The sequence below is a fragment of the Propithecus coquereli genome, unplaced genomic scaffold (genome assembly GCF_000956105.1).
Source record: "Propithecus coquereli isolate 6110/MARCELLA unplaced genomic scaffold, Pcoq_1.0 Scaffold13, whole genome shotgun sequence".
Classification (NCBI taxonomy): domain Eukaryota; kingdom Metazoa; phylum Chordata; class Mammalia; order Primates; family Indriidae; genus Propithecus; species Propithecus coquereli.
This window is the reverse complement of record NW_012137191.1, coordinates 8,388,868-8,403,133: the sequence shown is the minus strand read 5'-3', so window position 1 is coordinate 8,403,133 and position 14,266 is coordinate 8,388,868. Positions and strand designations below refer to the sequence as shown.

The following is a 14,266-nucleotide window of genomic DNA, read 5'->3' as shown; positions in this document are numbered from 1 at the left end:
AGTACTCAGAACAAATTGATCAGAAAGTCTCTTTTGAAAGAATCAGACTAACTCACAACCAGTTCTGTGTTGCTCATTTTGGGAATGATGCATGTGTGTGTTGGGGTGGGATGAGGGAAGTCATCAGTCAAGGTTATAGTGCTGCTACAAGTCACAGGTAAATAATGGATGAGCCGTTGCCAGTTTCTAGTTGTGGGTTATCTGTTCCACAGGTTTAAGCTCTCAGTAACTGACATTGTATCTGTTCCTCATTTAGTGCAGAAGCAATTCCTTATCTGAAATGAAACTGTTGCACTGTAGGACATGAAACATTTATAGAGGCCAGTTATGAAAAGCAACTGTCGAGGGAGGGATTTAGTGAAACAAAGATACAGTACTCTTCATCTACGTTCACTAAAAAGTTAGTTGTGCCTAGTAGATCATAAAATTTGTACACAGTAGATCATAAAATTTAACTACTATTTCAACTTCGGCTTTTCATTATTTAAATATCCATAAAAATATCTATAACCAGTATACAGAGATACCAAACACTAAATCTGTCAGAAAAACCCAAAGCTATTAATCTTATCCGGACTGTCAGTACATCAGGGTAATTCTGCCTTCCTTCAAAGGCAAAGAGAGATGCACAAATGAGAAAACTCACAACAGAGAAGGCTAACTATGTTTCCAAGACTATTTCCTGAACTGGCTTCCAAGACATACGTTTCTTGAACTTGTCTAGGCTTGCCCTGTTATTTTTCATTTTATTTCTTCATTTTCTCTTCTGCTTTGCCCTTTCAAGTTGCATACCTTTATGATAACATATTCTAGCTCTTTAACCTCTACAAATGCTTCCTAATTTACTTCCTGCATTCCTGCACTGCCCTGGAGCTCCCTTGGGCCACTCCTTTGACTCAGGTGACATCCCCAGGTGTGTGATTCCCCACTCAGTTATGCATAACGTGTGATGTCCCAGGCCTTGCCTCCCTCCTGTCTCCAAGCAGACAGGAATAATCACATAAAAATCCTTAGAGTTAATTGAGCAGCAGTACTAAATATGTTTGCCAGTTTGATTGTCTTGAAAAAGACATTAAATATGCACAGAGTTCCTAAAATCATCTGACTTCTCCCATTCATGTATACCTAACATTGAGCAGTTGATTTTTGAAACTTTTCCGTGAACTCACAGGAAAAAGTAAAAATAAGTAAGAAATAATAAAAGGACATTAAGTGTTTCCATGTACCTTCTTAATTTCTATTTAAAGGAGTAAAGTTATAATAAATCTGGAATTACATGCAAAAATGTTCCTTGCCACCAAGATATTGGATAGAATATCTTATGAATCAATGAAGAACTTATAATAATATCTCAGTTAACAGAGACGAGGCTGCTGTGAGCACTTACATTCTTTGTTTAACTCTAATGTTACTAAAGGTCGCTTCCGTAACACTGCCCAGGGCAAGCACATGTCTCTGCTTTGTAATCACGATTGAAATTATTTAAGTGTGTCTAACTGTCCCAGTTGATCTCCCCCAGGTTTTTACAAATACCAAGCTTTGCTATCCTATCATAGGTTATAAGCAAAGTTCCAAATCAATGTTTGTTGAATAATTAAATAGGCAGAATAAACGTAGATAAGTTTCAAACACTAATGACAACTGCAGTTTGAAAGCACAGATGCAGAAAACAGTTTCAAGCATTATTGAAATATAAGATGATGACTATGCTCTGCCCCTTTCCGTCATCCCCTGGTTCTTCTGAGCAGAATTCTGATGGCATGCTTCCTATGCCAAACAGGCCTGCATAATGAAGTATTTCCCCAAAGCTCAATGTTAAACCAAAGAAGATGATTTCCCAATGTCAATCATAGTTTTCAGTCAACCAGCCTGCAACCCCCAAAGAAAGCAAAACAGTACAGTTATGAACAGGTTCCTATCCCGGGGGCTTCAGAAGTTTTAATGGCTGAAATGCTTTAATAAATGAGTTTCCATGCATCATACATGCAATCTCATTTTTAAGCCTTCAATAAAATTTTCATCAAAAATGATAAAGAATATATATATTTTCATGAGCCTTCAAACTTTACAAAATAAATTAATGATTTATAAGTGTTTTTACAGTTGAGAGAATTTTTTTCCTCATTTATATTATAGACAGTTAAAGCCAATCACTATTATGGGGCAGTTCAACATTATTTTAAAAAATCTTAAGGTGGTAACACATAATTTTAAATATTTACAGCCCATATCCTGTATCTGAAATACTCTGAACCACAGTTTGCCATAAACTTTTATTCCTCAAACCTTCCATTATTCGAGGTTCCTAAAAGCCAGGGTTGATTTCTAAAACTCACTCCAAATTTGCACATTCTACAACATACTTTTCAAGCACCTTCTCTCCCAAATGTCCTTGACCCTAAGCAGTATACATTTTAGATACTTTTATTTCTTTATGTATTTGTAAAAGGAACATTTGTTTCTTTAACATAATTTAAAGTATGCTTGTGTAAATGCTCTGAGCTATTTCTTAGATTATAAATTTCAGGGGGTAATGTCTGGGTTTTTTAATATACTTATTTTTCGATTAAGGTAATATAATGTGCTGGCTTTCTGCATACATTTAAAAGGATAAATATTCCTTTCAACGAGAGAAAAAGATCAGACATTGCTCTAGCACAGAGTCAAAGCCAAGGGTATTAGGAAGCACTCTTGGGTGTTCGCTGTGCAGTAATACATTTTTTAATAGCATGTAGCACAATGTCAAATTTCAATGTTCTAAAATGACTACAGAATAAAACTCCTTATATTTCTAGGTATAAATGCCATACCAATGTGAATAGAGTTTGAGTTGTGTTATTAAATCTAACATATCAATAATTAAATATAAGAATAGTAATGTTTATGGGTCTGTTCATGCAGAACCTCTACATCCAATTTTTCCCCAATAAATCATATATCCAATAAAAGCAAAAAGAAAAAATAAATTTTTATATATTTTAATTTTTAGAGGATTCCAGGGCACATGGTGCCTCTGAAATGAAAATAAAGTTGCCTAATCCTTAGAACTATTTGTTTTAAGAATAAAATTCTTAGATGAAATAAGGCAGCATCCATCATAACAGAGGACAAGTGAAGATACAGTGAAGAGCATTAGGATGAATTCTTCCTAGAAATCATGGGGACAGAGTATTGTGTACTCACAGCTTCCAGGTTGATATTTTGGCATTATTTTGAAACTGTAGGAATTGTGATTGGTATTGGTTCATCAATGTCTATACAAATTTTAAGTGATAAGACATGGGTTATTATTGTACAAATTATAAAGTTATAAACCCAGATTATATATAATGGAAAAACTATTTTGTTTATTTTATGTAGCTAGCACTGAAACCAAGAGCATAGGAAAGGCTTGGATACCCAATGATGTATACAGAGGCAGTAGCTCTTTTATGTAAATAATTGGATTTTAGTTCATATATGCTGTCCAGCAAAAAACTTTCTGAGAGTATCTGGATGTCTAATGATGTTCTTCTTTAGAGCAACACATATAATCTTTTGTTTAAATGTTTTAATTAAAATATGTAACATTTAAAAATGCAGGTACCACCCTTCCCTTACTTTAATAAATTTCCAAATGCAGGTGCCACCATCCCATATATTAACACATTTCCAAATGCCTTGCCTTATTACCCTTTACTTGTTCTTTATAAAATTCTTTAAAATTCCTCCTTCCGTTATACATCAGAATTTTGTCTTCTAATCCTAAAACCACTCATGTTAGCCCCTACTTAAAAACCTTAACGGCTCCCTCCTATCTACAGCAGTGTTCCCCAGGTTTATGACATTTGGCGGTCCTCTTCACAATCATTTATGCTACTTTTTTTTGCCCTGTACTACTAATAGTTTTTTTTTTTTTTTAAATGAGCTTCTTTTTATAACTTAAATAAGTAAAATTGTGTGCCACTTCCATAGTAGAATCCAGTTTATCTTGCTGTTATCAGTCAGTGGAGAATAGATTTTGCTGAAATAACAAAAGAGCTCAAATCCCAGTGGGATTTAGAAAAAGCAAGCTTGATTTACTGCTCACGCTACAGGTCTGTCATGGCTCTGTTCCACATCGTCTTCACTCTGTGACCAAAGCTAATGGAACACCTTCTATTTTGGGACATGGCCAACTTTACTGACGTGGGAAAAGAGGATGTGGCTAATCCTTGCTTAAAACTCTGAGCCTTAAAACTTTGGCTCAGAAATGACACAGTCTGTTTCTACTCTAATTTCCTTGGCCAGAGCAACTCACAGGGATAAGACTGAATGGGCCAGGGAAATATAATCCTTCCCTAGGGAGTGGCAGCAGATATTCTGAACAATAATACAATCAACCACGCTTGCCAAAAATAGAAGACAGTTACATAAAAAAAAAGGGATAAAAAAAATGTTATTAATTTCTAGTTAGATGTTTCCTGTCCAAGTGTTAAAATCATGCTAGGGCCAAATGGTTTTTTTCTTCATAGATTCAGGATACTTAAAAGAGAATTGTATTTTTTTTTTAAGATTTAATTCCTTAATTATACAATATCCTATCTATATCCAGGTACCACATAAAGTCATTCACCTAAAATCATTGCCAATATGATTTCCACACCTATAAAAATGTACCTATAAAAATCAAATTAAAATTCCAAAATAAGGCTCTTTGATAATCTAATCTAACCTCAGATTTCCCATATCAACTCTGGCCTGTATTTTCCTTTCTCTTGTTTCCGTTGTTCCCTCAGCTCCCTTTGTGACAAATTCCAGCTCCCTAGACTTCATCTCTGCTGTACAACATCTTCTGTTGCTTAACTGCACCAATATTTGATGAACCAAGATTCACCATTGTTATCTTATATTCACCAAGCGCATGTAATTCAAGCCTTGGCTTTTATCATTATAATAAAAGTCTTAGAGTCTTCTTTAATCTTCTTTAGCGAGAAATAACTCAATACTACTTTTCAAAGAAGTGTGAACTGAAGAAAAAATTTAAAAATGGAAAAGGAACATGGGATGACTAGAAATGTAAGGTTTTAACCAAAAATGAAAGGTAGTTAAATATATTATGAATATTACTAATTGGATAAAACTGTTAAAAAGTGTCTATTGTTATAATTAAATGTCAACTAAGAAACTGGATAAATTAATATAGGGGGAGATAAATTATTCAGAAATATTTTGGTTTTCTGATTGGTAGATTTCATAATAACATAAATAGTATCAGAATACAGACAGTCACTAAATCCAAGGGAGTCTAAGCTTCTGGACTTGAAAAAGTAATAGCCCAGAGGCATGTGATCTCTGAAATTATGGATAGATGAAAGTTAGAAACGCATAATATATAGCTACAGATCTTAAAGGGAATAATATAGCATAATGCCTTCTATTTGAGCAGAAATATGAAGAAAAGCATAATTTAGAAAGTAAAGTGGGTTAATATATTCTATATTAGACAATCTGCTTTTCTCTGTTTAATTTATGCTGGCAAAAATTAATATTGAGCTATACTGTTATTAATTTAGGAGCATGGGTAGAGATTTTTCTATCCTTTATTCAGTGAATAACTGATAAAAAAGTATCAACCCTGTATATGAATACCTTAAGATACTGATATATTAATAGTTTGTTAATGAGAAAATAAATTTCATTTCCTAAATGCAACACTGATATCTCTTTGAAAACTTTTTTAAAAAAAGTTATAAGGGGAAAATCCTTCTGTTTTTGCTATTTGGTATGGTTTTGTAATATACTTGGTCTTATGCTATCACGATAGATACATTGCTTTCCTGGTATACCAGTGAATATTTTGAGGAAATGTGCTGCATAGTTCCTTCAATGATTTTTACCCAGAATTAAAAAAAAAAAATTTTATTTAAAAAATTATTATTATTTTTAGAGATGAGGTCTTGCTACATTGCCCAGGCTGGCCTCGAACTCCTGGGCTCAACTGATCTTCTGCCTCAGCCTCCTGAATAGCTGGGACTACAGGCATGTGCCACCTTGCTTGGCTTCTTCCAGTAATTTTAACAAAGTATTTTTTCACGTAGTATGGCTACAAGCAATATGTATATGCAGTAACATACTTGAAGTACATGGTTAAGTTTTATTTTTAAAACTGTTCTTAGTGTTTTAATTAGTACCAGGTAAACATTAACATTATGTATGAATTAAAATTACATTACTTTCCCTTTTTCTTTTACACGTTTCCTTTCCTAGAAATAAGTATGGATGTACAAGATGTAACCAAAATGAAGTGACTAGAACCCTATATCTTTTCATTTGGAACTGTGATAATTTCAAACCCTTACATTTTTACTTTTGTTGTTGGTTTGTTTTGAGATAGGGTCTCACCCTGTTGCCTGGACTAGAGTGCAGTGGCATCAGCCTGGCTCACTGCAACCTCATACTCCTGGGCTCAAGCGATCCTCCTGCCTCAGCTTCCTGAGTAGCTGGGACTACAGGTACATGCCACCGCACCTGGCTAATTTTTCTATTTTTTGTAGAGATGGGGTCTTACCATGTTGCCCAGGCTGGTCTCGAACTCCTGGGCTCAAGAGATCCTTCTGCCTCTGCCTCTCAAAGTGCTAGGATTACAGGCGTGAGCCACTGTGGCTGACCCATTTTTACAATTTTTGATTGAATGCCTGATGTGTACAAAACACCAAGGGTTTAAAAATAGTGCACGATATAGATATTGGCATTTATGATCCAGAAGAGAATATACATCCAAACACAGACTACTATCATATAAAACAGCATAATTATTATATAAGTTATATAAGTGTCATTTGTGTTCAGGGGTTTTGGGTGGTCCTAGTTAATCAGCTTCCCCAGGGGCAATTTTTCTCCTTAGTTCTGACTCATATCAAAAATAAGTCTTAGGAACAGTCTGATGCTCAAGCAGTTTTTTCTGGCAGGGCTCTTAGAAGATAGATAGCGGGAGCAGGCTGGTGGCATGGGACAGATTCAGTCAGAGGTCAGAGGAGTGTCTCCAAGTAGAGGCCATTCTCAGAGTTTTGGGGATTCTCCCCGTTTCTTGTACCTATATTCAGTCCACATCAGTTACCAGGTGTTTCTTTCACAGAGGGAGGCTAAACTATTCTTCTAAGAATAAACCTTGCTTAAAGATTTAGGAGAGCTGAATCTATGCTGAGGTGACCTTATTTTCTGGAAATCTGTGGGCCAGGGTTAGAAATCTCAGGTTGCCTCACGTGGCTAAGTGACGCATAGTGTCGGCCCTGTGAGATGCCTATGTTGGCCTTATAGCTATCATTAATCTTGAAGCCATGACATGTCTCTTACAGTCTGCCACAACAGGGAAGTGCGAGAGGACAGCAGAAGATAGAATAAGCATTGTTTTCTGGGGCTCAACAGAGAGACTGCAAAGAAAAAGGGACATGTGATCTGAGTAAAAATGACAGAATTCAGGCAGAGATCAGAGATCAAAAAGAGGAGAGGGGAAGTACATAAATTCTAGGCAGAAGGCACAGCATGAAGAAAGATATAGAGGCAAGAAATCATAATAGATATCAGGGCGCTAGCAAGAGGTTTAGAGTGACTAGAATTCTGCGTGGGAGAGTGATGAAAGGCTGGGAAAACAGGCTGGGTGTTGTATCAGAGTGCGGCTTTGAGAAAAATATCTCTGCTGAATGAATACGATAAACAATGAGTTGCCAAATAGGGAATCTATCTAGCTATTTTGGTGTTTTTAATTACAGAGCTAAAATGTTGTATTATAGGAAACAAATACTGAATCAGCACATTAAGAAAGCAATTAGCAATTGCAATACTATTTTAAATAGTCAGGAGGTTTGAAGTTCCAGAATAGATTATTTATGGTTTTGTGTATATGGAGAGCCAGGAGGTATGGAGGTGGATGGATGAATGGATGCAGATACATATATAAAAAGTATACGAATGCATTTATCGATCAGGAAGTCCTTATTCTAATATAGAGAGCATGTGATTGACAAATCTAAGAAAAAAAGAAAAATTAGTACAGAATGGTTTTGCATAGGTCATTACATTTTTACAATTATCTTAGGATATGCTCTTATTTAATCTTCATAACAACCACATTGTTCAACACAGCAATTATATTATTCCCATGATACAGATATGGAATGGAGTAGGCTGTCCTAGTGTCACTTATGAGGTAAATGTTAAAAGCCCAAATTTCAAACTATCTGAATCTAAAATGTGCATCTTTCTATGACTCAGTTGTTGCTCCCCTAAAAGAGGTAGACTTACTGGACATTTGACTTTGAGGAAAATCATTCAGAACCTCTAAGCATCACTGTCTTCATCAGTAAAATGGGAAATAGAAATCACACTTATTTCACAGAGGTTCTGAGTTGGTTTTGGAAAGTTATATCTTTGGAAAATGGAAAACCGTCCATTTTACCTGTTTTTGAATGCACTGGAGAACATTATTCACAGTATTCTCTTACAATTTTAAAAATCTTTACTATCTATTATATTCCTTTTTTTAAAATTCTAAATAGTATTTGTGCTTTTTCTCTCTTCTTGATAATTACTGCCAGTGATTTCTACATTTTATTGGTCCTCTCTAAGAACCAACTTTTGTTTTTTGATCTTCTCTAGTACTTTTTTGCTTTGTATTCTCCACGCCCCCTTTTATCTTAATTTCCATCCCCTGCTTACGCTACAGGCTTACTCTATGTTCTATTTCTAAACTTTATGATTTCTCCTTAACCCATTCTCTGTGTGTTATTTTTAGTTTCCAAATTAAACTAGAACGGGTGATAGTATCTTTCTATTTTTTGCAGTTTGTATTGCATTTTGGTTAGAGAACATGTACTGCATATTATTTGGATTTACTTAGAATTTACTGAAATATATATGTACATCTACACAAATTTATTGAATTTATTCTTTGTGCTTGAACATAGTAAATTTTCACAAGTGTTCTGTTTGCTTCAAAAGAATGAAATGTTCTATTCATTATTTAGCTCATAACAAGCTTATAAATTTTCCAAATTCTCTAATCTCTGCTATTTTTTTGTCTTCTTAACTTGGCATTTATCTAATCTTTTCATTCCTTTGATTTCTAATCTTCCTATGATTGTATCTTATAAACAGCATACAACTATATTAAAAAAATTCAACATAAGAATCTTTGTCTTTGATATGTTCAATTGGTTTATTTTCTAATATAATGTAGTTACATTTAGATTTAATTTTGTGGGGTTTTTTTTGTGTGTATGTGTGATTTCTCTTAAGCATAGGTTTCTCTGCCTTCATTATTTTGATTGTCTTGTTTCTTTCTGTAATACTTCATATTTTTAAGAGATTACACTTACATTTTTAACATCTATATTTAACAAATTGAAAATCTAATTATAATATCATTTTTCTTCCAAAAAAAAACACAAAAAACAAAAACACTCCCCCCTCCCAAGAAAACCAATAAAAAGGTCCTTAGAGGGCTTTTGTTCTAAAAGTTCCTATACCACATTCTATATTGTTTATCTAGAACATCAGTTTCCCAAGTTTTGTTCGTTTTTGCAAAATTTGCTAAATTATAACATATATGTTGTATATATAGATCTACATGTATATTGCACAAATCATAAGTGTACACCTTTTGGTATAATTGAAAAAATCATATTTTTCCTTGTTTTCCTTTAAGCATATTATTTAAAGTCTCTTTCAAATTTTTGTTTTGTAATGAAGATTCTTTAGGTATTCATTTGTCCATCTGTCACACCTGGTGGCTTTCTCACCTTCATTAAGTGGTATAGTTTGTACTTTTTGACTGTCCTTTTGTATTTAAGAAGAGTTGCTTTCCACAGACGTCTCATGTGTACTGGGTTCTGATGACTGCATGTCTATTCCTAATGTGGCTCCATGGATGTCTCCAGTTTAGGACCCACTTTTAACTTAATTAAACTAAAATTAAATTAAATTAAATTAAACTAAAAGTGTTCATGTTTCTCAACTCATGGTCCCCACTTCAGAAAGGCAGTGTGAAATGAGAACATACACTCCCCACAGGGAAGGCTCTCGGTTTTGCTTTCCACTCGAGGTCCCAAGTGAGCAACAGAGAAGTGGGTAGTTTTCCCAGACCAGCCTATTTAGATAGAGTTTTTCTTGTCCCTATTTCAGAGCCTGGATGGTGCTTTATAGCTCCAGAGGCAAGACCTGGAGCTTTATCTTCCTCAGTACTTAAAACCCCAACCTCTTAGCCTTGAGGCCTGCATTCTCTTCTGGCATTCCTATGTGGGCTCACCACTCTTGTTCTTGTTTGTGACACGTGGGCATTTTGCTCAAGTTCAGCTGTGCATTAAACCTGCATTTGTTGTGTGTGGGAAGCATGTTGGAGGTGTGGAGGCAGGGCGTAATGAGCAAGAGGAAGTTTTCCTGCATCAGCTCAGTCTATTACATTTTCTAGATGTCTGCTAAATTATTTTTTAAAAAGTTTTTTCATTCAAACTTAACTACAGAGATATAGAAAAGCACACTGATGGACTTTTAAAGTTTTGTTTCCAACTAATCGTTATAGTTGATTATATGGACAAATGGTTTTAATTATATTGACAATTCAGTTTATCAAAATTATCGTACCATTTCCATCATAAATGGTGTCACTTTTCCGCCTGACATCTTTTTAAAACAGCTACGGTTAGAGATCAGGATATATGACTACAAACTGCCTCGATATTTGACCTTGAAATATCTGTGAATAGTTTACCTCAGATGTGAATCGAGGGTAATGGCAGATTTTGCCCTGAGAGTTTCATTTCAGGTAATTGTATATAATCTACCAACAAAAATATACTGAATGCTATTTTACCTACAAATAGAAAATCTGTTCTAGGAGTTTTTTCACGGTGAACACATATTGCTTTTTTTGCTCTTTTTCTAGCAAAGACTGAGGTGACCAATAGCAATGGCCAAGCCAGAAGGAGAGCGGTCGCTCCACATGGGGAAGAGTAAGAACACATGGGTGTTTTTTTCTTTCTTTTTTGTAAAGAGTTTGAGACTATTCTAAGAATATACTATGACCATCAAAGTTCTTTGTGGTTGTTTTTTTTTTAGTTATTTTTATTTTTCCTACTTAGGTATTACCTGTGCCTCACTTTTCTCTAATAGTATGTGCAGTCAAGGGATGATGGTATAAAAATATAAATAAAATGTAAGAATAAGTTGTTAAATTAATCTTTTTGAAATGAATTAATAAGCGTTTCCACTAAAAAGTTGTACAATGTATTATCCACAAAAAGAACAAAACTCCTGTTTTGAGGTCTCCGACCAGTAACCCTTCTAAACTGAGGGTGAGAGAAGTATCTAATTTTAGTGCCCCCTTACTATTAGTAGAGATTTCCAATAAGTTTATAAATTAATTCTGTGAAATACAGAAAATTACATATATTTACTAGTTTAACAGATTTTATAATATGTTCATCATTTTAGACTAGTAACTTTCAGTTTTTTTTCCTACTGGAAAAAACAAAACCCTAAGGGTTTAAAGCTGTGAACTAGTATATCCAGAAATATTTAATGAATTAACTCACTAATCAAGTTTGGCAGATGAAAATCATACACTGGGTATTTTTAAAAGAAACTCTGTTAAGTGTTCATTTTAAATACTAATTTCATTTCTTTTATATACTTCTTTGTAATTTGTGTATTTAAAATGTGGTCTGGGATTTTACTCAACTAACACATAATTTTCTTCTAGTCCTTTGGAGTAATTCTCTAATAAAATGATTAATGAGAACAGCATAATGATTAATACTAATACATTACACTTTATAGGTCCTAGGACCTCCTAGGAGATACAAGTACTTTATTGCAAATTTCATTGCCTCAGTACCATGAGGTGGAGAGGATAAGAGCGTATTTATGGGAATTTAAAGCACAAAAGAGGTTAAAACCATGTCAAATAACATTTACACATTTTATGTGTCTATGGATATGACTATTGAGTTCATAAATGTGGAGAGTATTTATTCCATACAAATATTTCATTTACGTGTATATTATAAGTCAGTGTGTTTTACCAAGAAGAGAAAGGTTTATAGCCTCCCAGACTGATTCCAAGCCAGTGATTACCAACTTTTATTCTTATTTTGCTTAATTTCACTGAACCCTGGAAAAGGACTCTAGGAAAGAAGTAATTCAACAAAAGAATTTAATGTGATGCTGATTCATTTTGACTTTACAATTTTCTGTCTTTCACTGAAGTTTGGAAGTTTTGAAATACAGCATCGACAATACACAGTGGGCGAAACTGCCTTGGCAGTATTTGGGAACACCTGCCTAAAACTAAAGATCCAGGCTCCTGTAGCTTATTAGGCAGAGTTGGGTCTGAAATCTGGATCTCCAAAAGTCTAGGCCTGAGTGCTTTTTACTCTGAGTTTGTGACACACACATGGCAATGCTTTGCACTCAATATCACCAGTACATGCTGCAAAGTAAAGTAGTTATGAAGGCCAGTTTAGAAGTACCATTGTAAGTGCAGATACTCTGAAAACTTAAACATAAGCCTTATTTTGAAATTTTATTGTATATTCTTATGGTAAGTAATGAGTCACTTACCTTCCCCACGCTGCCTCATTTGTAGATGCTTTATTAACTGGAACACAGGAGGAGTCAATGACAGTTGATTTGTTCATCTTGTAGCAGAAACCACAGTCTGGATCCAACATACATTCATTACAGTAACTGAAAAACAAAAAGAGTTACGGTCACGTTGGCAGAGACAACTGGTGCTCACCGTGTGCTGGATTCCAATGCTTCCCTGCATTTTACACTCTCTTTTGCACTAAGCTTGGGGCCTTGGGAGTCATTTTGGGCAAGGCACGTATCATGTGCCCTGCCAGGTGAGAGCTGGCTGGTCCTTCAATCTCTCCCTTTCTTGGCTACAGCACTTTTGGAAGCCACTTTGAGATGGAGGAGGCTTGGATCTGACAGACTGGATGTGGAAGGGTCCCAGTCAACCTAGAGCAAACAGACCTTTACTTTTCTAAACAAGTGAGATTTGTTACCAACCTGCAGACTGGCTCATCTTGATCCAGGCCTGACTGGTTCCAAATTATATCAAAGCATTTATTTCTCTTAATTGTCTCCCTCACGTACCATCTATTAAAAATTGGAAAGTTTTTTTTCCTAATATATATCCTGAAATAGAAAATTCAAACAATGAAATAATTATGTTTGAAGAATAAAGTTAAACAAAAATACTACCACCCAAATATGGCCATTGTTAACATCTTGGTGGACATCTGTATTTTAACAAATATATAGAGTGTCAACTATGTATTATTCATAATTTAAGAGAACTGGGTATAGGAAAAAAGGCTAATCTTCCTCTAAACTAATCACTACTGGCTGGATCAAAAAGCCATAATCAATGAATCATGGCTTACTTGATAGTGGTATCCTGACTACAGGAAAACTGTAGAGGCAAAAATCTTTAGAGAGCAGGGTTTGGCATCCAAAGCCTACAGTGTGCTTATAGAATGAGTTTTCTCCCTGTAACACAGTCATTTGCTGGACAAGTCTGGAGCACCTCAGCTATGGCAGGTACATGCAAGGCACTGGCGACACCAAAGATGAATAAGCCAAAGTCCCTGCTCCTTGGTGGATAAAAGGCAAGGATGAGAAACAGATGTATAAGTAAATAATGGCAATAAAATGGAAAATAGGTATGAACTACCCAAATGACAGAGGCCTATATTCATATTGACCATAACAGCTGGGAATAATTTCAGAGGTGATATTTGAACTAAATCATAAAAGAAATCTCCCATGCAAAGAGGAAGAGTGAAGGGCATTTCAGAGAGCTGCTTATTTTATTATTAGAGATCAGTCAGCACAGACTTATTAAATACCTATTGTGTTCAAGTGATTACATGATGGGTTATGGGAGGAAAAACAGGTCATCTGAAAAAGACATCTGAAAGACACACAAGTCGTCTGAAAAGAATATGAAGGACAGTATTTCTTAATCCTCAAAATCGAAATATTTCTTTGATTCATTTAACTAACTGTGAAAACACTGGCACTGTTTAAAAATTAGATTTATTATCATTTCATCCTCCTCCTATACACTTTTCCTTTGGTAAACAGTCATACCTGTTTTTGAATGAGACTTCAGCCCCAGACAAAAAGCAAAAGAGAGGCCTTTCAAAACCTACTGAAAGGTCAAAATACTTTAGAGAGGTGATTCAGCAATATAAATATAAAATTGTCCACACCTGTGATAAGCACAGTCAAACAAATAAGG

The 14,266-nt window shown here is 34.8% G+C and overlaps 1 protein-coding gene across 1 annotated transcript in view; it reads right to left on the bottom strand.

Moving 5' to 3' along the window:
- Positions 1 to 14,266, bottom strand: part of SLC2A13 (solute carrier family 2 (facilitated glucose transporter), member 13) — a 388,439-nt gene that overhangs the window by 47,273 nt on the left and 326,900 nt on the right. Inside the window, exon 7 of the mRNA XM_012638430.1 lies at positions 12,577 to 12,702. Within this exon, the coding sequence (XP_012493884.1) occupies positions 12,577 to 12,702 (126 nt within the window). The remainder of the gene's footprint in view (positions 1 to 12,576; positions 12,703 to 14,266) is intronic.